Consider the following 23336-nt stretch of genomic DNA (forward strand, 5'->3'; position numbering starts at 1 on the left):
ATTACAGTTATTCAATATTTTTAATATTTTGTTTTTCAGTTAATTTAACTTTTAGTTTAGATTTCAGTTTTTATTTCTTATTAGTAATTGTACTGCTTCAACTTGAATTTATTTTGCTTATATTGAAATACTATTACAGTGATACTAAAATTACTAATATATATTTATATATTTTCCCTTCATTTTAATTTTAGTTACATCTTTGGGTAATTTTGTTTTGCATTTTTACAATTTTTATTAGTTTTTGTTTTTAAATGTGTATTTTATGACATTTTTATTTCAGTGTCAGTTATTTTAAGTTAAACTAAATGTGAAAAAATATTAGATATTAAGCACAAAGTTGGGGGTTTGAATCCCCGGGAACACGTGCTAATTTGAATAAAAGCGTCTGCTAAATGCATTAATTTAATAACGTTTACTCTTTTTCTTTAAGTATGAAATTGTATGGTTAAAGCATTTTCCAAATAATATTTAGAATTTTGTTTTTATTTCAATTAACAAAAATAATTTTGAATAGTTTTATTTAAAGATAACCACCCAGACGGACAACAGCGGTTTGTTACGTGGCTCGGCGTCACGTAGCCTATATCAATCTGTCGGGTCAGCGTAACGGAAACATTTCGACATGACTCGGTTAAAAGCTTGAGGTTTGATCTGCAGCCCCTCGAACTACGTCTGCCACGTGCAGCTCAGGACACGGCTGTGTAATTACGGCGCTCACCGCAGGACAAACGACGGAAAGACTGAGGAGAGCTGGAGTAACACCAGTCTGCTGCTCATCCAGATTCACTTCTGTCAGATTCTTAGAGTTCTCAAGAGCCTGGTGCTTTCGAAGGGATGCGACAACACCCTTAAAGAGACAGTCCACATTCAGTCATCAGTTACTAAACAACACATTTACGAGTACAAATAGTTTAGTAATTATGCAATATTTTGATTGTTTCAAAAAATACAAAATGAATCCATTATACATATGTACAAGTATTCAGAAACATATTTCCAGTGAAGGTCAGTGTTCAGTTGTAGTTTGGATGCACGTGTAATTGTCACTTTACCCAGACGCTTGAAGAACCGGATGCAGAATCATCTTCTCTTATCATCCGGACTCTGAAAACACCAGGTATTTCATGTGTGAAAGCTGTCAGAGATATCGCCGGCTCCTTTCTGTGAGAGATCGAGTCTTGAGATATGGGGTAAAAACATCAACACAAAGCATTTTTGTCGTGGTGTCTACTGGCTTTGTGTTGAATCGGGACACTTCACCCTTATCCAAACACTGAATAACTTACAGAGAGAGATATCAAACTTGGAAAGATTTATAGGCAAGACACTACAGGTGAATAAGAAAACAAAAATAAATAAACACATATATATATATAGCTACGGCAACATACTTTCTCCAGTTGAGTAAAGACAGTAGAATTATTTTGCAAGACAAGATTTCTGTAATGTGATGTTTAAATGTGCAAATAACGCTGCTCAGGTCCCTCCTTCAGTGTAAGTGTGTGGGTTTTGTTTTGTCAAATCAGCAAGAGTATTGATCGACAGAGCACATGAAGAAGAAACACTTAATCAGTTGCTTTGGCAGAAAAGCAGATATGTTTATTAAGCACTTTAACATGTCAGAAAATCCAGCTCATAATACAGGAAATTGAATTTCAAAATGTGAAATGTCTTTCATGTACACGTTCACCTATTTACAATCAATCTTCTCTTGAAACGAACTCCAGGCTCAGAACCAAAACAGCTGAACAAAGGAGAAAAACACAATAATAACTCGGTGAAACAGATGGCTTGAGATTTCTGAATACTGTCCAGAGTTTATCTTCATCTTAAAAGACTCATTCTCAGTCTTGTCCTAGGCTTCATGAAGTGTCTTTCAGTAATTCTTCAGAGGACAAGCTTTCTGATGCAGTTACACACACAATATGGTCTTCCTGAGAGCCTCGTCTCATAGCAAACAGATGTCTGAAATCCACTCGACACCCGCCCCGTTCTCCCTCCCCCAGAGACACGAGATCCGGCTTCACAAGACCGTGGGCTTTTCTGTGTTTTAACTTTGGCTTGAGGAGTATACATTTCAAACCCTGTCCTGAAATCCAAATATTACTGTGGTTTGCTGCTTGGAATGAGGAAACAGCACGATGACCTTTCGCCGACCTCATCATCAGACGTCACCTGACACTTTCTCACATTCTACCCCCACTGGATGCGGCTTGTTGCTTTTTCTTCAATCGCTGAGAACTCTGCATTTAGCACCAAACTCGAGTTAACGATACACCATCGGTAGTTTAAATATGCAAATGTAAATAGAGGAAAACAAACGAACATAGACAGGTCCCACAGGGACTAAACAATGAAGGATGGTAAAGCCAGAGTTACTCTTCTTTAAGGGCATCAATAATGCTACACTCATAATACAGAGTTAAAATGACGTTTGTGATTCAAAAATATTATAATAGGCAACGTCAAAACACAGCACCATGATATCAGCAAATATAGCACACATGAAAACGGCTTTTTCTCCAAAATAAATATGTGCGAAGAGTAAACGAAGACTGGTTTCGTGATTTTATGAGTGCGCCGAAGGACTAATGGAGACTGAGGGATTCAAAGATGTGAATACGACGTAGAGTTTGCGATATCTGTCGAAGGAAACAACGTACTCCAGCGGCACATTGCTGTCAGTTTAAGACAAAACAAACGGACAAAATGTACATTAATTTTTTTTAAAGCAAACTCTGATAAACAAACAAAGCATTAAAATGCAAAAAAAAAATAACAAAGGAAGAAAGTGCATCCACTGCCTATTAAATATTAATGCATTAAATTAAAAGCGTCTGTGTGCAACAAGGTCACCACAAGAAGGCTGGAGCATCGACAGGCACAAGTATGAATCTGCATCACCACTCGGCAATAATCCCTCGTCAGTTCGCTCTCGTTCCTTTCTTCTTGAGACGTTCCACAGAGAAGTGTAGAAAATGGTTTCAGTTCTTTTACTGATGAAAGCGTTCACTTTGGCACAGTCTCTTTCTGAATGACGAATGAGGATTAAGACATCTGAAATCACATCCAAACTTGAGTCAGTTTAAAGCTATTGGCATTCTCTTAAAATGTAGATGAGTGGTTATTAAACTTTTCTTAAACCTTTGACCGAATCAAGGAGCCTAAGCACCACCTAATCGACAAGTTTCACTGAAAACCAACGTATTTAACAACAAAGACCAGATTTTTACTAATACTTCTCAACTTGAACTACTATGCAATAGTCTTTAAATGTCATGTACTCACCAGTTATAACGGTGTCTCTTTTTTGCAGTTTAACCCAGAGTCTGATCCTTCAATTTGGAGCTGTAGGGCTTGTTTCAGGCTTAATTCAGTCTCTCCTATTGGGTAACTGTCCAGAAAGTCCTGGTGGCCCCTGTTGGGAACCGTTCTGGGGACTGAAACTCTCCCAAGAAATACCTGGTTTCCCTGTTGGTGGTATTTGGGGTTGGTCATAATGCCGTTCCTCTTCTTCTCTGCACAGCTCTGCGGCTGAATGTAGAACTGATCCTGCGATTGGACAGAATCCAGAGCGCTGGATCTTCCCACCATGATCTTACATTGAGGATCTTTAACAGCAATGTTGGACACTGGCTTATTGAGCACAAGATTTTTATCAAATTGGGTAAGTTCGTACTCAAGAGCCTGACTCTGTGAATAAGAGCCATTCTTGCTTTTCTTCTTCTCACCAGATGTTCCTTTGTTTGAGAAGTTTTGGCCATTCTTAGACGCTTTGGTGGACTTGAGGCCTGGCTTGACCTGACTCCAGTCATACTCGCTGGTTGGAGAGCCAGGCTGGGTGCCGATGGACCTGGTGGTGGAGGAGGGAGAAGCGATTGATTGACGACTGCGACTACGAGGCAGTGAATGTTGCTGGATCTGTTCAATAAAAGAAAGGACATGGACGCTGTCGATGGGGACAGTCTGGGCAGTCGCAGTAGATGAGGTGGTCCTCAAGGAAGAGTTCTTTGAACTTTTGAGAGAGTTATTGGAGAGGGAGGACTTCTGCCGGTCCACTGTTGAGTCTGGAGACTCAGACGGTGAGCTGAAAGCATGAACAGGTCCGTTGGATTGTCCTCGCCCTGCTGAATGCACATCGCCAGCTCCTGTGCTTCCAGAGCTGCTGGACTTTATAGTGAGTGACTGTACTTTCCCAGCAACCGAAGCAGGTGTTTGCTGCTCCATGGTGTGAACGGGAGACGGGTTGCAGCCATTGATACTCGTGGCGCCGTATTTCTCCAAGAGTTTGATTATGGAGGTGTGACCACCTTTGGCTGCGACTCTCATGGCAGTGCGTCCAAACTGATCAGCGTGGTTCGGATCTGCACCATGCTCTAGAAGAGTCTGAACCACATCAATGTGCCCCTCTTGAGCGGCGATACCCAGAGCTGTAGCACCTTGATTGCATGTGTGGTCTACAACGGTGCCGTTTTCAATTAAGATTTTAACAATCTTTATGTGACCCTGCCAAGCTGCCGACTGGAGGGCAGAGCGTTTCTCATTATCACATGAGTTCACATCCGCATGGTAGTTGATCAGTAATCTGACCATCTCTACGTGGCCTTGCCAACACGACACATGTAAGGCTGTTCTCCCTTCCAGATCACTGGCTTCAACATTGGCTCCATTTTCGAGGAAGTACTCCGCCATGGCTAGCTGATTCTCAAGTGCCAGGATGTAAAGAGTTGGGCGACCATCTGCATCCTTGAAGTCAATATCTGCTCCATGGCTCAGCAACAACTCCATGATGTCTCTGTGTCCCTCTAGTGCTGATACTCGGACAGCATTTCTCCCATCGTACCCTCGCTGGTCAATACATGACTTGTTCTCCAGTAAGATATGCACACAGTCGTAATGACCCTCTTGAGCAGACAGAATCAAAGGGATACGTCCATCATTGTCAACCTCTGTGCAGCGGGCACCTTGTTCAATGAGAGCATCACAAACTTGTCTGTGTCCCTCAAAAGCGGCCATGTGCAACGGCGTCCAGCCTGCGTCGTCTCTGTGGTTTTCATCCAGTCCTCTGTCCAGCAGAGTTCGTACAACCTCCACGTTCCCCTGTGCGGAGGCAATGCTCAGCACAGTCCTGCCTTCACTGTCGATACTATCCACTGCTGCACCCCAGAAAAGCAGAGTGTTGACAACAGAAGCGTGTCCCATAGATGCTGCAGCAAGCAAAGGCGTTCTCCCATTGTTATCAGTGTGATCAACATCCGCTCCTCCTTCTAGAAGCAGATCAACCACATCCACATGGCCTTCGTAGGCAGCCACCAGAAGCGGGGTCATGCAGTCTTTGTCACAGTGGTCCACCTCAGCTCCACGGTCGATTAGCAGGCTCACGACGGCACCGTGGCCTTTGCTGGCAGGCACACAAAGAGCAGCGACGGAAAGCGCCGTCCTGCCATCCACATCCTCATGGTTGACCTCAGCTCCATGATCCAACAGATGCTCTACAATTTCTCTATGACCCATGTACGCTGCAGCGATCAGTGCCGTTCGTCCTTCATTATCCGCCTTGTTGACTTCAGCTCCATGCTGAAGAAGGTTGAGGACAATATCTTCATGACCTCCCCAAGCGGCAGCTCTCAGGGCAGTTCTACTGTCAGCATCTGCGCAGTCCACTTTAGCACCTGCATACAGGAGCGCAGACACAACTTCCGAGTGACCTCCCCAGGCTGCAGACCTAAGGGCGGTCCAGCCGTCATGGTCTGTGTGATTGATGTTAGCATCACACCCGATGAGACAGTTGACCACCTTAGTGTGGCCTTGTCTAGCTGCCAGAGTAAGTGCTGTCTGTCCATGGCTGTCCTCCAACTCCATGTTGGCTCTCCTGGAGATGAGAAGGTTCACGACATCCAGATTTCCGCTGTAGGCAGCATTGGCTAAAAGAGTTCTCCCGTTGGAGTCAGTTTGATTAACAGAAGCGCCGTTATCTAGTAGAGTTCGAATTGAGTCCTCGCGTTCCAAGGCCTGTTGCAAAATGCATGAATCGTGGTCATCTTCATTGCTGACGTGAGCCCCAGCTTTGACCAGTAGTTGGAGTACCTCCTGTTCTTTTGGGATTGAAGTGGACAGGGAGTCTTTAGCAGGGGTGCCATTCCACACCATCCAAAGGGCGAGATTAAAGGGCTCGATCTGCAGGTTCGAGTAGATCAGGTGATAGGCAAACTCCTGCACCTCCAGAGGTTTAAGCTGTTTTGCTCTGCACGTGTAAATCATGGCCATCATTCGATGTCCTTCTGCTGCATTGCAAAGGTATTTTTGTGTGCAGTGTTTAACATCCAGGAGCCATTCAGCAAAGCTGTAGTGAAATAAGATCTTAGTACTGCCAAGTCCATCAATAAGCAACTTAGAAAGAATGTCCATCTTCTTCTGAAAGTCCTCCATCGTCAAAGCCATGTTTTTAGTCCAGACTGCATGATAGAGCTCCCTGACAGTCAGCGGCCTGCAGGCAGCCAGAATCACATTAAGGATGGGCTGGACTTTGGCGAACTGCTTCCTGACAAACAGTCTCTGGCAGAGCCAAAGGTAGAGTCCATTCAGTGTCCCCGGGATGTCTCGGATCTCGCGCAGCATGATGAAGTTCTCAACCACTCCGTCAAGAACTCGCTCAAGGTACAGGAAGCAGCCACTGCTCTTGATGTGAAGCTGGTTCAGCATCTCTGCTGTCTCCTTGGTAAGGTGTTGTCGCAGGGCTTCCTCCTGGTCTAGGCGGTGGAGGATGTATTGCTGCACATCTTTTACGATGTAGGCCTTCCGTAGGTCATCAAGGCTGATCTTACGGAATCCTACAAGAAGGACAGAGACAAAAGGTGATTAGTTTGACCTGAAGTCCCTACAAAGGACTGCTAGTGTCACAGTGAGGTTTACACATGACATGTCTCTTTGCTGATTGTTGCTTTGGATATTTAATCTGGTGATGTCAGCTACAATCTGACAGCCATTTTCATAAAATATTAAGTTTTACGTTAAACAAATTATTTCCCACAAGTCAAAATAATAATTAAAATTTTGCATCTTGTTTACAAAGTGTTCATCCCCTTTGTTCATAGTATATTCTTATCAATAAATGTTTGCATCTACCATAGTTTGTGTGTGTGTGACCCTCAGTTGTTAAAATCTCAGAATGTACTTTTTCTAAAGAACAACTCGAGACAGGATCATTTATGTTCATTCAGTTGTTGTTTTGCTTTTTTTTTCCATCCAGCCAAAACTAAATAAAAAAACCTAAATGCATTTTTTTTTAATGCTAGACATCTTGCAGATACCGCAAGAGGAATGTAAACTTGTGCACTCAACGGCATCATCAGCTATGCAAACACACACAAGGACCTTCATCTTCATGCACAATATACAAAACTCAAGTCCAGCAGTAACAGATAAAGTCAGTTTTCCTGCAGAAAAGGTGAATGGAGTTTGCTTTGTTATTCTCTAGAAAACAAAACAAGACGTGTAATGATTCCTGTGGCAAAACTAGGTCACATCTGCAACTACACAAAGTATGATGCACATTGGAGAGTTTCACATAAGACTTTAAGACTAAGACTTTTGCAAAATAAAACAAGGCAGAACCAAGGTTTTTACAAAAAGCACTCATGCCAACAGATGTCAAGGCATTCTGCTTCAGATAAGTTCAAATTCTATCTTTGTTGATTTTATTTTTTTCAGGGTCGGCATGCATGTTTAACAGCAGCCCAAAGGACATTCAATGCACATATTTCATTTAAAGTTCCCAAGGACTCAGACATGCTGAGGTCAAAGGAAAGGAAAAAACATGAACTCCTTTAAGGTCGTTCACATATGTCTCAATCTTTCTGTAGCCCCACTGGTGGGAGAGCAGCTAAACATTCCTCTTCCATCTAATTTAATTGGTCGCTCAATCATACAATCTACACAAGTCCATTTTCTATGGGAAAGAGGATAAAAATAGGCCTACTTCCTCTCAAGTAAATACAATACTCTTTTTCAAGCCAAACCCCAGAAAAGTGTTTCAGTCCTTCAGAAAGACAAACCAGCAACACAAAAACAGAATACAGATTACATCTTTCCTGGCCAGTCCCTTAGAGTTTAAGAAGTTCACAAAACCCCTTTGAATGAGATTATATAACGTCTATCTTTCTGAAAGGGCGCTGCAGTTATTTTCTTTGTCTTTGGTGCTTAAGGCCCGAGGGGCAGCCATCAACAGCTGAGGTTTCCCAAATAAAACCTGTGTGAAATCTAAACCGGGGCATGAATGACAACAGAGGAACACCTGTGGACAATCATCCCGCCTTCATGCCATCTTTCTTCTTCTTCTCCTTCATACCGTAGGCTTTTCATATCCAGTTATAGAGCGCGTAAGTGCCCGCCCACTTTTCAGCAGCGGTGATTCTGAAAGTATTCTTGCCATTGGGATTTTTAAAAAGTCTTTGTTAAAGCATTATAAACCATGAACCAAGCAAACCAGCTAAGATGCGAATCACAATTTTCTTGAGAGCATTTACGTGACTTGAACACATTTGCAGAGCTTCGCAGGAGTGGGTGGAGCTTCTTGCGAATGGGCGGGGCTAATTATGTATTTTGGTGAAAGTGCTCGCTGCGACTCTAATTGGTGGAATTTTCACTACAGCATCATGGGTAATGTAGTTTCACCACGAATACTGCTATAAAACATGAGTTTTTGTGTTTTTACGTTGACTTGAACAGATGGGTTCAACAAAAGCATATAATTGATTAACAACCTCAGAGCTCACAACAGGTCTGTCTTTGAAGATTTGTTATTGTTATTGCCAGTTTACCACAATAACCTTTAAATGATGATGAACAGGTCAATGGTAGCAGCATGTACTGCAGTTTACAACCCATGTTCTCTCTTTGAGCCCCGTCCCGTCTAAAGGCTTGTTTTTGTCATTAGTGAACTAACTGACCCAGACCTTCACCCTGCCTTTAAAACACACAACAGTCTCCAAGCCTTCAGCCTTTGTGACTCCAGATGAAGGAAATAGAAAGGCTGAAAGAGGAAGGGGCCTTGTTGGGGGACTAAAAGTGGGGCAGTGGAACAGATGACCCAAATATGTTATTTGGCCGACGGGTCCAGCACGTAACTAACTCATCTGTTTAAGTGGGTTGAAGGCATGTTTGGTTTGGAAAGCTGCCACTGGTTAAAGAGTTCACCGGGTTTAGATTACAGATTACAAATTACTGTCTAGTAAATACTGGGGGCTTTCCAAACGTTCATCTTTTTAGTCTTCTAAAAAAAACTGTAGCCAACCAAGCCTCTTTCATTATGTTTTCCGAATCCTCCCAAACGCATGTAGTTTCAGTCGGAGGCGGGAGGTCGAGGAAACCCTGACAGGAAGCCGTTGCCCTGTTTGACCTTGTTCCCAATGTTTCCAATAAAGAAAGTTTGGTTCTGCGCCAAATTCTTCTTTATCTTTTTAATGCATTATATATATTCAATACAATAATACTATTTTGCATCATATACAAAATAATTGACTGTTAAATATTGCAGTTATATAAATTACTGGTCTTTAACACATAACATAATAATTTTGCATCATGAAATCATTTGGAGATGCGAGCGCAGGTCAGAAACTCTTCAACACCTGCTGATAAAGCCGTCGGATAACAACATAAACCCTGCTGCTCTATTCAGGAGATGCTGCAGGCAGTTTGGGAGGAAACTGGATCTTCCAGCATAAATGAATTCATCAATCATGCGACAGAGCGACAGACAGGTGTGCTTACATAAGGAGTGGCCTTTGTGAACAACGCTCGGGTGTGTGGACTTCACATGCACCTTTCCCTCCGCTTGTGTTCCCACAGGAAACAGAGATTTCACAAATGAGATCATCTCAATCTCTCAACTGTCTGTAATGAGGTTCATCTTTTGTTTAAGTCTCTTACGTGTCTCTACATCACGCGAGCCCCGTGTAGAGCTGCGTTCTATACAAATACATATATACCAGAACCATGAATTGTGTTTAAAGTGACTGTGCCCTTTATGTTAATTAAGCTTAATGATTCATCTATACATGTAATTTATTCACAGCGATGAGTCCTGTTTATAGAATAACTTTTAATGCTGCAAAATTAATCAATTATGAAAAAGAGTCAATTTCAGAAGATAAATTAAGAGTTTTTATTTATATCAATTCAGTTCAAGCTCATCTGATGTCAGTGCAATAAAATTAGTAAATTGCAACTTTCAAAGAACTTATGATTGAAATACAATTAAAAAAAATCCAGGTATGCAAAAATTGGCCATCATATCTATATAATAATGGCTATATAATAATAATAGTTAATGTGATTATATTAATTTCTATAAATAATAATAGTAATAATAATATTTATTATTACTACTAATAATACTAAATAAATAAATCAAATGAAAAAAACAGTGCAAATATTAATTTAATTAAATTGTGGCCTTTGTGAAGTGGTTATGGCATGAAACAATACTACGATTTAATTTTTAATTCAAGTCAAATCAAAAATATTACTAAGCATGAATTGTCTTATAAACCCTGAGATAAGCTGATGTTTAAACTAAATGTAGCTGAGCTTACAGGACTAGTTGACCTTCTTGGTAAGATGATGGTTAGATCACTCAATGATCAAAGCAGTCATTAGTTACAGAGTTAAGAGGGTGTTTCTCAGATCATCTGCTGTTGATGTGGTCTTTCAAATCTTGAACCTAAACCCCAGACACGTGTGTCTTGATTGTGTGATATTTTAACTGGTTCTGCATCACTGAAACATCGCTCGCCCTCAGCCGCCCGAAAACATGTCCGCTGCTCCACGTTTGTAATTACTCCATCAGCAAAGTTTCCTAAAATACACTTGAATCAGCAAACTTCCCAAACTCAGGACGCCCAGAGCTCAAGTGTGTGTGTTCGGATCCAGATCCAGTGTTCAGATTACACACGAGTGTTGAGTCAGAGACAGAGAACGAAAATCATTATATACACACATCAGATCATGTTCAGTCATGTTCTCTGCTGCAGATTCACATGAAAGACGACTGCTCTATTGTTGAGACAGATGCAATGATACTGTAGTATAATAGTGCAGTATATTTCACTTTAATTCTCATGCAGCTGCTGCTTAGTTCTGATGCAAAATCAATTCTATTGAGTCTAAGTCAAATGACAGAAATGTTTCCGATTCTGTTCAAAACAAGTGAAACTTTACCGTCAGCCAAAACATTTATTAGCAATGACTCGTTATTATTAAACAAATTAAATAATAAAAAAACAAATTAAATTATTATAAATAATATAACGCAAAAATATAAATCATGTTCAGTTGTATACTTCTAACTTGGTCATGACAAAGTTGAAGAAATTAATATTTAATGAATAAATAAATATTAAATTTTTATATTTAAATTTATTTTTATTTTAAATAAATATTTAATGTATTAATACATCATCTTTATTATTATTATTACTACTACCACCTTAAAATCTATTATTTATTTATTTTTGTTTAAAGTAAAATAATAAACTAATAATATTCCATTTTATTATTTGTTTCTATATTTGTTTTTATTTAGTATTTTTATATTTACATTTATGTATCTGGCAGCCAACTTTATCCAATTTTAATCCAGGAATATGACTTCTTGTCTCAAATTCAACACATAACGAATAAAAACAAACTCACAGTAATTATAAAGATGGTGGCGAGCAACACAAACAAAGCATGAGATTTAGAAGTAGAAAGACTTAGTTCAACAATCTTTGTTACCCAAAAAATCATTTTGCACAGTGTAGGTTAGTCAATCTGATCCAAAAAAATTGTTTTTTTAAGTGTTAAAAAGCCTGAGCCAATCAGAACAGAGGATCGTCATCCGTCTGATGACAGCTCAAGGACCAGGATGTTTACAGGAAAGACAGAGACACCAGACTCTTCCTGCTCTCTCTGACTACATTAAGCATGCATTTCCTCAGGTTCTGCCACTAGAACAAGCAGCACTTCAGTCGTTTAACACGACGTCTCTCTTCATGATCTGCCAGCTCAAGGTTACGTCTGTGCAGTGTTTCAGAAGACAGAGGCAGAATCAGCAATCTGCAGCATGATGGGTTATGATCACACACACACAAAAACTCCTAGACCTCATGCTGGAGAGTCTGGCCTGTCACCAACAACAAGAAAATCTGGAGATTTAGGAGACACTCAGGGGGCAGATATACACTTCACCTGTGAACAAGGGCCCTGTGTGTGTGTGTGTGTGTGTGTGTGTTTCTGATCTGTGGTGATTCCCAGCACTGCATGTGGAAAAATCAACCATTTTTATACGAGTGATTCAAAAGCATATTTTAAGCCGGGTTTCCATCCAAAGCTGCGAATTTAACTTTAACACAAAATTGGACTATTGCATGAAACGTGCGAATACACACTGTTTCCATCCAGTGAGTCAAAGAGACCAAAATCATCACTTCCTGAAAAACCTGCACCAAAGAAAAGCAGGAGAAGCCACCGAATATAATGATTTTCATATATAAATTAAATTCCTTTTCCCATTAATAGCATCAGCCCTGTTTCACACAAGTCAAAAACCACCTGAATCACATGATCTTCAGAAATCATAATAATATACTGATTTACTGCTCAAGAAACATTCCTGATTATTATCAATGTTGTGCTGCTCAAGTATCGAAATTCACATTAAGAATAATTAATTTCATCTTAAATTAGATGCTGGTATTGTGTCAAACTCATTTAAACCAGTAGCAGTGTGGCACATGTTTCCCACAGATTAGCCTTTGACCCCGGGGCTCTGTCACCATGGGAACGGCACAGAGGTCACCGAGACCAGACCCTCACACCCAAACACTGCTAACGGTCAAACGTGTTAATGAATAAGTGTGTGCATGTCACACAGCCGGGTGAATCTGACCTCTGACCCGTCTCCAGCAGTGTCTCGGTCAGACTCTGAATAACGTGATGAAGATCACAAACAGGCTCTTATATCTTCAGCTCAACACAACTGAACGCTTTCAGAAACACTCAAATGTCGCGTCATGTCTCTAAACATCTCAGTCTGAAGTTAAAACAGCTGTTTTCGATGTGAATATCTGTTCAAATATAACTGTATTTCCAGCATCGTTCCTCCAGTCTACTCCACTTCTGAGTAAAACCCAACACTCGGTGTGAAATCATGATTCTGTCTGTAAGGATCATCGCTGTATTTGACCTGCTCTTCCAGGAGCCTTATATTATCAGACAATAAGAGCAGGAACGTGTTATTCAGAAAGCACACCGTTGAGCAGGTGTTAATCATCTGGGGTTTAATGCTGGACACGAACCACTTCGGGATTTTGTTTGAACTTCTGGTCAGTGAGCTGAGGTCAGTGTTTACTGGTCATGTGTGTTTACTGTGATCCACACACACACACACACACACACACACACACACACACACACAGTGTATTTTTACTACAGTCTGACCTGGATTCTGAAAGCCTGCAGCCTGTTTCTGTGCTGAGACCATTCACTGACACAAACACACACGCACGCATGCACACACACACACACACACACACACACACACACACACACACACAGGTTCACAAACAACTAAAAAATCCTCACGTAATTTCTTCACAGCTGTGATGTCATCAGAAACACTAAATGCCTGCACAACTGAACAGCGTGACATTAATATCAGCTTGAGGTTTGCAATGTGTGTAAAATGATGAAATAGAGAGAGAAGCATAGGCTTATATTTTCAGTGATTTATAAAAACATACTGTGACTTTGTAAACTCAAATCCACAGTGAAGGAAACGGCATTTACTGAAACTACTCGTCCAAAAATATATTCGAGTTAAAAACATCTTAATGCTGGATTTGTTTAGCTTTTGTCTTCTCCATTACTGAGACACGGATACAATGCTACATTGATGAAGAAACAAACTCATCCTGATCCTGGATTGGCCTGATGGGGAGCATATTTTCATTTTTGGGTGACCTATCGCATTAAATGACATAATTCAGCGGTGCAAGTAAATCACAGAGAGAAAAGGAATGAGATCTTGTTAGGAGGAAAAAACAGCAAACAAGAAAACAACAAATAACTCATATTGCAAATAAGATCAAAATGTCACAACCTGCACGTTTCCACTTTAATAACTTCATATTCTGGAATGCTTTATGAGCAAAGCACAAACTAAAAACTTATAAGATGTTTCATATTTATTTCAAATAAAAAAGAAGGGGTTTGTAGAAATGTCAGCGTAGGAGAATCGAACTCTGTCAGTGATGTGTTTTCTTTCAGACTGAATCTGTACGGCCCAAATCAAACCGCAGCGCTGATCTGTCCTCACATAACACACGCTCACTGTCTCTCCGCTCATTAGAAATATTCACACATCTGCTGCTGATTTCCTGCTGGAGGCTTGAGAAGCTCATCCAGTCTGATCTCCACTGACTCACACAACAACGCCTTTACTTTCTAGCTCTCAGAGACATTAAGAACACACTGCAATACTGCATTAGCCCAAAAAAGGAAACCAATTACGTAACATAATTGATTTTTATGCAAAGTAACACAATAACAGACTCCCTGAAGGTCTGTAATTCAGATCTGATGCTGATTTGATCTGATGAGTGATGTAAGTACATGTAATAATCTGATTGTTAAACACTTAAGGGAGGTTGAGGTAGAGGCGGTGGGTCACCTGTGAAGAGTTTGGTGATGTGTTTGTTCTGCCGGCGTGCCGAGAGGACGAGGAGAAGCCACGGTGGGAAGAGCTCGTGATGAGCGGCCAGCAGCTCGCTGATGTTTGCTGACCTCTGATCTCTGTCTCCGGTCAAACATCCCTCGTCCACTGAGTCCACCAACACAAACAGAGCCTGAGACGGAGCCTTACAGCCCAGCAGCGGCAGCAGCACACACCTGAGACACACACACACACGCACACACACACACACACACACACACACACACACTCTGTCACATTCAAATAACACTTAAAAAAGAAATCAAAATCACGAAAGAGAAAACCTTCAGCGAGTCATTTGTTAGCAATTCAGAAATCAGATAAATTTTTTCCCAAAATTCTATATATATTTTTTTTGAATTTTGTATTTTCAGTTTTCATTTTTCTTGATTCTGTTTTAATGGTTGAATTGTTTTGAATTATTTTGTTTAAATATTTTAGCAAACAAAGTGCTGCACTGTTTAAATTCAGCGAGTGGATGAAAAATGTTGTTATTCCTTAAATAAATATCTATATTATAAAAAATGTAATAATAACAACAATAATAATCAAATTATTAGTTATTTCTATTCCTTCAAGAAGTGAATTATTCCGTGCAATACTGATATTTTATTTCATATATTTCAGTCACAATTTCATCAAAGTTCGAGTCTTCATCAAACAGTATTTTGAGCAGTTGTAGTGAAGATCCTTCTAGTGTGTGTGTGTGTGTAAACAATGATAGTTTTCTCAAATGAAGGATGTCCTCCTCGTGCGTCACGTGTGCTTTAGTGTAGTTTACATGTTAACACAGCAGGGATTCCAGAACCTGCTCCATTTCCGAGATATTCTGGTTTATAAATACCATTTTCATGACTCTCTCTCATCAGCTCTGAGTCTGTTTAGTCATGTGTTTGTCCACTCATTTCCTGTTTGTTTCTCTCATTATAACCACACACAGTTTAATGGACTCGATCATCTCTGCTCACATCTGACTGTGGGGTTGACCGTTTTAAATCTGATATTTGTGCAGTAAAATCACGACTAATGTGCACATGTGTGTCTGATCACTCATCATATCACTGCTCCATTACTGAAATACTGTATATGTGAGCCATCACAGTTCACAGAGACATACACATTAACAGCACGTCGCTCAGACACACAGTGTGTTCGTGCATGTGTGTGGACAAATCTCCCAGCATGCACTGGTGCAGAGAAACTCCGCAGATTGTCAGGTGGCAGTCAATCAGAACAACAGAGACATGAATGATTAAACAGCAGCAGAGACACACATCTCTGAATAGTAATCAGGCTCGTCACTTCACATCGCTCTGAACTGGACAAAACCTACAGGTTTCATAATCCTTAATATCATAATAACATAAAGCAATATAAACTATATAACAAATATTACATCTCAAGCTGAGCACCGACATCAGCATCGACTCAGAGAGAGAGAGAGGGAGAGAGAGACTGAGAGAGAGAGAGAGAGAAAGAGAGAGGGAGAGAGAGACAGAGAGAGAGAGACACAGAGTCTGAACCACTGACTACAAACTGCTGAATCATCTCTCAGAGAAGGGCAGAGACGGACTGAGCTCCTCTCTGTTCATCCTTCATTAGTTACACGACCAGTCCCTAATAAACCCTGTCTGTCCTGGAGCCAGTGAACAGATCCTGCTTCAGATCAGTGTTTGGTGCACACAGACACAACGGTCACATACTATTACTATTCTGTTCTTGACATGTTGTGATGTTTGGAGATGTCGTGTAATGAGTGATCAGTGGTGAAAGCACTTCACTCGTCTGCTGACCGCAGTAACACACAGACCTGATCGATGGGCTTCAGTTTACCATCATTAACACAACACATCCTCATCTGAGGTCTGGAAGATCAGCCTTCAGACAAAACCCTGTGAATCAACACGACAACCCAACCTGGACTTAAAACAATCCTTTCCATTCATCAAGGATAAGTTAAACTGATCACAAGTGACAGTAAAGACATTTATAAAAGTTAAAAAAGATTTCTATTTCAAATAAACGCTCTTTCTTTTTTCTTCAACAGCCTTTCCATTTAAGAAAAAATAAATAAAAATACACAGAGAAACTCATGTCTTCACTACTAATGCAAGATCAAATTCTGGTTTACCTTTAAGACATTATGACAGAAATATATTACTATTTATAATTTTAAAATATATATTTAAGTCATAACAGCACAAGTGAATCCTGTAAATATTTTAACTAATAAATACCAATATACTTTCACCCGATGATTAATCACAGTTTGCACACAAGTTTCTGAAATGTTATGTTTATATATGCAAATGAGACATTATCTAATTAAATACGCACCATTTTGCATAAATTTCAATAACAGAGATGTCAACATTGGATAAAACCGGGTTCAAAGATCTGATTTTGCTGACTTATTAGAAAAGGATTTTACTCGTATTATCTCGTTTTTTCTTATCAGAAAAGAAAAATATTCAGGGGAAAAATGTTACATTAATTGATCATGTATCCAATAATTTTTCACAATTCCTTTTCAATGGTTAAATAACATTTTAGTAAGGAATGCATGTCAAAATTAAATAAAATCTTAAACTTGAAATTTATTTTAATGTTTGTATCACAGCGCTCTACTTCTGGAGTAACCAGAGCTTCAGTGTCTGGATCGGAGACATGATGATGGTACAGAAGGTCATTAATAAACCACTACACCACGTCACCTGAAGCTGTGAGTGAAAGATGCCGAACGAATGCTGCTCACCTCTTGAACGTCTCAGCAGGGTTTCTCTCGATCTCTCCCGGCTGCAGTGCGCTCTGGACCACCGGCTCTCTCACTCTCTCCTCGTACTCCGGCACGAGTCCCGACCGGAGAATCTGAGACACCAGTCCACGGATGAAGCCGCTCACACACAGTGTGTCCGAGTCCTCGGCCCGGCAGAAGTGGAAGCCCAGACAGTGCTGATGCAGACCTCGCTGGACGCCGTGAACCGAACTGGGCCACAGTAACTCCGTACACAGAGCAGTCTTCCCGCTCCCGGGACCGCCGACCAGCAGGACCCCCCAGGAGCCGCCCTTCCCCGCTCCGCTGACGGGGTTGAGCGTCTCTGAGGTCCCCGGGGTGCTGAGGTTGCTGGTCTTCTCCTGAAGGCAGTGCTGGATCTTGTGGAAGACCCACTCGCGGCAGTAGAAGCGTTTGCCCTGCAGCAGGCTGGTTTGGGCCATGATCGGTGTCCTGCGGGTCGAGAGGCGTTCAGATGTTACCGGGCATGCTCAAACCCTGAGAGGGCGTCTGTGTAGACACCCGTTCATCATCACGGTGAGTCTGAGTGACCCTTCCTCCCTTCGATCAACACAGAGGACCAGTGGACAGCAGAACTGGACTCTGAAGGTGATGGGGTTTAATCCTCAGAGCCTACACAGCGAGGTCTCTGTCAAATCCATCCGTGTCTCTGAGATCACAGTGTTTGTCATTATACAGACTGATGAAACACCCTGAAACAAACACCACAGTCGACATTAAAGACAACATGTAATCACAATTCACTCGGTTTACTTCTAAGAAGTTATAGTGAACAATCAGCTCAAACTTTGCGCTAGCAACACGATAGTCATGGGTTCGATTCCCAGGGAATGCATGAACTGATCAAACATACACTGAATCCAATAAAGCATCAGCAAAATGCACAAATGTAAATAAACAATAAAAAACTAAGATATCTTTTTCTACCTCAAAAATTTCAACAATCCATTCTAATTTGATTCATTCTTCATCAACCAATAGTTTCCTCATAGACAATCAATGCACATGTATCCAGCGAAACAGATTGTAAACAGAGAGTCATGCTGACTTTAGACCCATTTTAGAGCATCACAGGTTCCTTCGGATGAGCTGCCCTACCTAGACAGCATCTCTGGCACGACATAAACAAGCATTGTGGCCAACATTCAAAAGAGCAACGAACCACTGAATCACATGCAAATACTGAGCCAACTGTGAGCAGAAACACAAACAGTGAAGAAGAGCAGCAGAATCAAGCACAGCTCGTGAGTCAGCAACCTTTCAGGGAATATTAAAGTGGTGATACCGAGGGTAAGGTGTGAGGTTACTGGGGCACTTTCCCCTTGAGAATAGCCAACAAATCTTAAGTATGCAGATGGAAATGTGTTGCCGTTCTCAATTTGGAAAGTGCCCAAGAAACATCACCCAGCAGCACTGCTCAAAAAGATGCCTCTTGTATCACCTTTAGAATATAAGCTACATCTGATGTCCAAAGATGTTGTGGATCCACAATGATTTACACTTTTATGCACCAAAAATGATTAGTGGTTAACAATGATGTTTTGATGCCTCCAAACATTGGTGTTAATAAAAGATCTTTCAAAACCCCAAACATTTTGTTGATTTTCTAATTAAGCCCCCAAATTATTGGCAATTAACAATGATACTTTGATGGATCCCAACTACTTGTGATTCTCAATGGATCTTATGATGCCTCAAAAATGTTAAAGATTTAAAATAGCCCAAAAACGCTGAGTAGGGTTTGACACACAGCCAGATCTTGCTAACGCAAAAAATGCTAATTCATGGCTGTCGACAAATAATAAACCCAACAAAGCCTCATCACCACAGCTACTACAGTAAAATAATAATATGAGATCTCTCTAAAACAGTATTTGAGTGTAAGTTTTATAATCTGTCAGTTTTCTTTACTTTCTGGAAACAGTAACGTTATGCGCTAGCGGAGTTTGTTGTGAGAATAACGTCCTGTAGTCGCTGTTGTTTTAATCGGAAACTTTGGTCATCAGAGTTAAATTACTGTGAGGGTCGAGTGAATCTCAGCTCCGCGAGGCTTCAAACGGATCTTTAAACACCCATCGATCCAAAGCAGCTCAAACACCCACCAGAACACGACAAAACAACCCACGGGTCACTCACACCAAACCCGAGCTCCGCCCGTCCCGGGTGACAAAGACTCTGAGCACCCACACACACACACACACACACGCCACGCGCGCTCCCGGGATCCGTCCAGGAGACATTTAAAAACGTTTATTTGAATCGTGACGGTTATTTTAACGGTTATTCTGACTGAAACAACCCGTTTAGTTTGAGCGAGAGCGACGCGATGCGTCAACACCAGAACGCTCCTGCTGTCGGCGTCGCAAGCGTTGCGTTGATCATAATGGGAGCGTTCTAGTTTGTCGCGTCGCGTCACTCGCGTTCAGCGTATACGCGGTGACTCTGAGAGGAACTTCAGCGGAACGCGGTAAATATCTAACGAATGCCTCACCTCCAGCGCGCCCGTCCTCTCAGATATCACATCTCATCCACGGAGAAACACTCTCGTGACGGTTTTCTGTCGTTAATTCCCAATCCCAAATCTTCCGTTCACATTTTCCACTCGGGCTGGGTGTCGGTTTGTTCTGTGGAGCTCCTCCCGCAGACCGACGCTCGCCGAAGCTGAGGCTCCGCCCATCGAGCATGACGCATGAGCAGAGGATGACGGGAGATGTAGTTCTGTCACACACACGCACGCTGACGGTGTAGTTCGTCAAACAATACAAACCTAAATAATTGTTATATACAAATGAAATAAAGAAAAAGAACATTGTAAAAGTACATAAACATACATAAAATATTGTATTTAAATACAAAAATAAAAATAATTTGCGCCACAAACCAGTAAGACATAAATGACGTTTAAAAAGCACTTTTGACTGCATGGTTACTGTCACTGGTGATGTTTCTGCATTATGTGAAACCTAACCCTGAAACGCAGCCAGCCAAACCAAAGAAGAGAATTGAGATAATTGCAGTAATTTTCTCTCTTTGTGTTAGTGGCAGAATATCTGTGTCCTTTGTGGATCAGAACGGCCTCAGCACTCAGGGTTTGGTGAAGATATTCTGCTTTACCATCATCAAATGCAGAAAAGGTCATTATTAGTCAACACTCACACAAAAAAAAAAAATGTATATATCATAGAGTATTTTCATGATTTCTGAAGATCATGTGACACTGGAGCCTGGAGTAATGATGCTGAAAATACAGATGTGTATCACAGAATTAAATTACAGTTTAAAATTATATTAAAAATAGAAACCCATTATTTTAAATGTTAATAATATTTTACAATATTACAGTTTTTTTCTGTATCTCTGATCAAATAAACGCAGCCTTGATGAGCAGAAGTGTGTGTGTTTGTTGTTGTGATCCTCAGATGGCTTGTTTTTCTCATTAAAGCTTGTGTTTAAATCACAGTGACAATTTCCGAACAAAAAAGCACATCAGATGCCTGTGACAAACAAAAAAGCCTTAGTGTGATGTGGATGAGAGCATGATAATAATGATCACATGTAAATGAAGGACAATTACCAATCAGGTAAAGCAGAAGATGAAGAGAAGAATAATTACAGTCAATCAGAGGATGAAGACTCGTGTGAACAGCACACAATCTCTCTCTGTCTCTCTGTTTGGTGTCCAGTGATGGGTTTGTGTCATCACTGTGACCTCTGGAGTTTCAAGGTCAAAGGTTAACGGTGTGCTGACCTCTCATCTCCGTCCTGTCACCAGCCCTGCAAACTGAGCAAAAAACTGTATGCCTCTTAATTAATGAGGATGATCAATAAGGTCAGTAATATCTCCAGATGAACTCTTACTGGACTGAAGCAGCTCAGCTTTACTTGATTCTTGATTTCCAGAAGCTTTACTTTCACTGTTCCTCAGCGGAGGAATGATCTTCACAAGCCTCCAGAACATCTCACATCTTCTGAGGAGAGTTTATTTCTTCAGCTCTCGATCTCTGTGTTATATGTGCGGATCATTTACATCTCATCTCACGGAGACACATTACTGGAGATATAGAGCACAGACTCATATTTACATCAGTTTATATCAGTATCTGCTCTACTGTTAGAAACATCTCACAGATTTACAAGCAGCAGAGTTTAATTATATAAATATCAGCATCTGTAGCAAATTCATGTTCATACTCAGTCTCTGAATAAAAGTGAGCTGTTTTTTCCTCCATATTCACAGGAGGAAAAATAATTTAAAAAGTGTGATTTTACAAACTTTACAGGGTTAAATAACATGTTTTATTTCTCTTGAGGATTTTTATAAGGAATGTCTGAGCCAAACTGATATTTTAGATAAATAACTGAGAACTTGTGGTGAACGCAGGTACATGACGCCCCAGACGCGTGTGTTTGAGGGTTTGTGGTGAAGTGTAAGTGTGTGTTGAGTCTTATCAGCAGTATTCGTCTCTTTCACCCTGAACACTCTGTCTTGTTTTGACTGTGACGGTTCAGATTATATCGGTGTGTGGAGACAGCATGCTCGAGTTCTTCTGACTGTAGAGTTAACACACAGTTTCTGCATCACACCTCGTACAGTTACCCTCGTGTTTAACAGGTCAGGTCACATCTCACCCCAAACCCTCTCACACTCCGGCGTACACAAACTCTCTCAAGAAATCTCAGCTTGGTTTAAGGATGTTTAGAGTCTAAATCAAAGACACAGATTAAGAAATTGATGTTTGCACTGATGTTTGTAGAGTCTCTGCTTCTCAGATATTTTGTTTCCAAAAATTTTTATTATTAAAAAAATAAATCAATCAAAATTTAAAGATATTCTGCACGTATGCTTTTGGAAATGTTTTACATCATTCACATGTCTGAACTGACTAACATTCTACGTATCTTTAATAACCCTGATAACATTCTCACAACTTTCACTAACGTTTTTCTTTTTTTTTTCTTTTTTTAAGTTATATAATGTTAAGAAAATATTCATAAAATAATGTTTGTGGAACATTCTTAAAATGTAATTAATATTCAATATATGTTCTTATAATATTCTGAGATCAACATACTAAAACTATCATCAACGATGAACATTTTAAAACAACTTTTTGCAACTTTTAAATAACATTCTAATCACGACAAGAAAACTGGACATTTTAATGTACTTACAATATTACAAATAAATGTTCAAAGTCAGTAGAATGTTACATTTTGTAACTGTTAAGTAATGTTATAATCACAAGAAGAAAACTGGAAATGTAAGTGTTTTAGAAACATTTTGAAAACAATGTTTCCATGACGTTTTAAAAACATTAAAGCTGCGGTAGGGAACTTTTGACGCTCTAGCGGTTAATAAACAGAACTGCGTGCGTCTTGCGGAAGAACATCGTAGCCGGAACTACTTCTCTCTGTTTATGTCTATGAAGAATCACAAAGGTACTGGGTTACTCCGCCGCGGTGCCCCCGAAGCAATCTAAAATAGTCCGAATATAAACACTTATTATAGGTGTACCCTAGTGATTCAGGACAGGCCAAAAACACGGTTTGGAAAATGGATTCATGGTGTACTCGCTTATTATGTTCATTTTTCTACATTTTGAACACAAACAAAGTTACGGACCGCAGCTCTGATTGGTTGTTTTTTACCGGGAGTGATGTATTTCTGCAAATGGCAATAGGACACTGGGAGGAGCCAGAGGAGCTTGATTTTTTTCACAGATTATCTGTCTCATATTCTACTGTCAGGACATAATGACAGGTTTAACAAATATGTAAAAAATA

At 40.4% G+C, this 23336-nt stretch overlaps 2 protein-coding genes across 6 annotated transcripts in view; one reads left to right on the forward strand and one right to left on the reverse strand.

The window, feature by feature from the left end:
* The window catches only part of LOC128027412 (tripartite motif-containing protein 16-like), a 110837-nt gene that overhangs the window by 56470 nt on the left and 31031 nt on the right, over positions 1–23336 (forward strand). The gene's annotated exons all lie outside the window — the stretch shown is intronic.
* Positions 1581–20231, reverse strand: LOC128027408 (ankyrin repeat domain-containing protein 50). The gene is made up of 5 exons (XM_052615015.1): positions 20044–20231; positions 17514–18244; positions 14717–14934; positions 3292–6833; positions 1581–3060 (listed from the first exon to the last, which is right to left on the reverse strand). Exons 2-4 carry the CDS (start codon positions 17972–17974, stop codon positions 3295–3297), a joined length of 4218 nt encoding a protein of 1405 aa, XP_052470975.1. The 5' UTR covers positions 17975–18244; positions 20044–20231; the 3' UTR covers positions 1581–3060; positions 3292–3294.

Source organism: Carassius gibelio, chromosome A14, assembly GCF_023724105.1.
Source record: "Carassius gibelio isolate Cgi1373 ecotype wild population from Czech Republic chromosome A14, carGib1.2-hapl.c, whole genome shotgun sequence".
NCBI lineage: Eukaryota > Metazoa > Chordata > Actinopteri > Cypriniformes > Cyprinidae > Carassius > Carassius gibelio.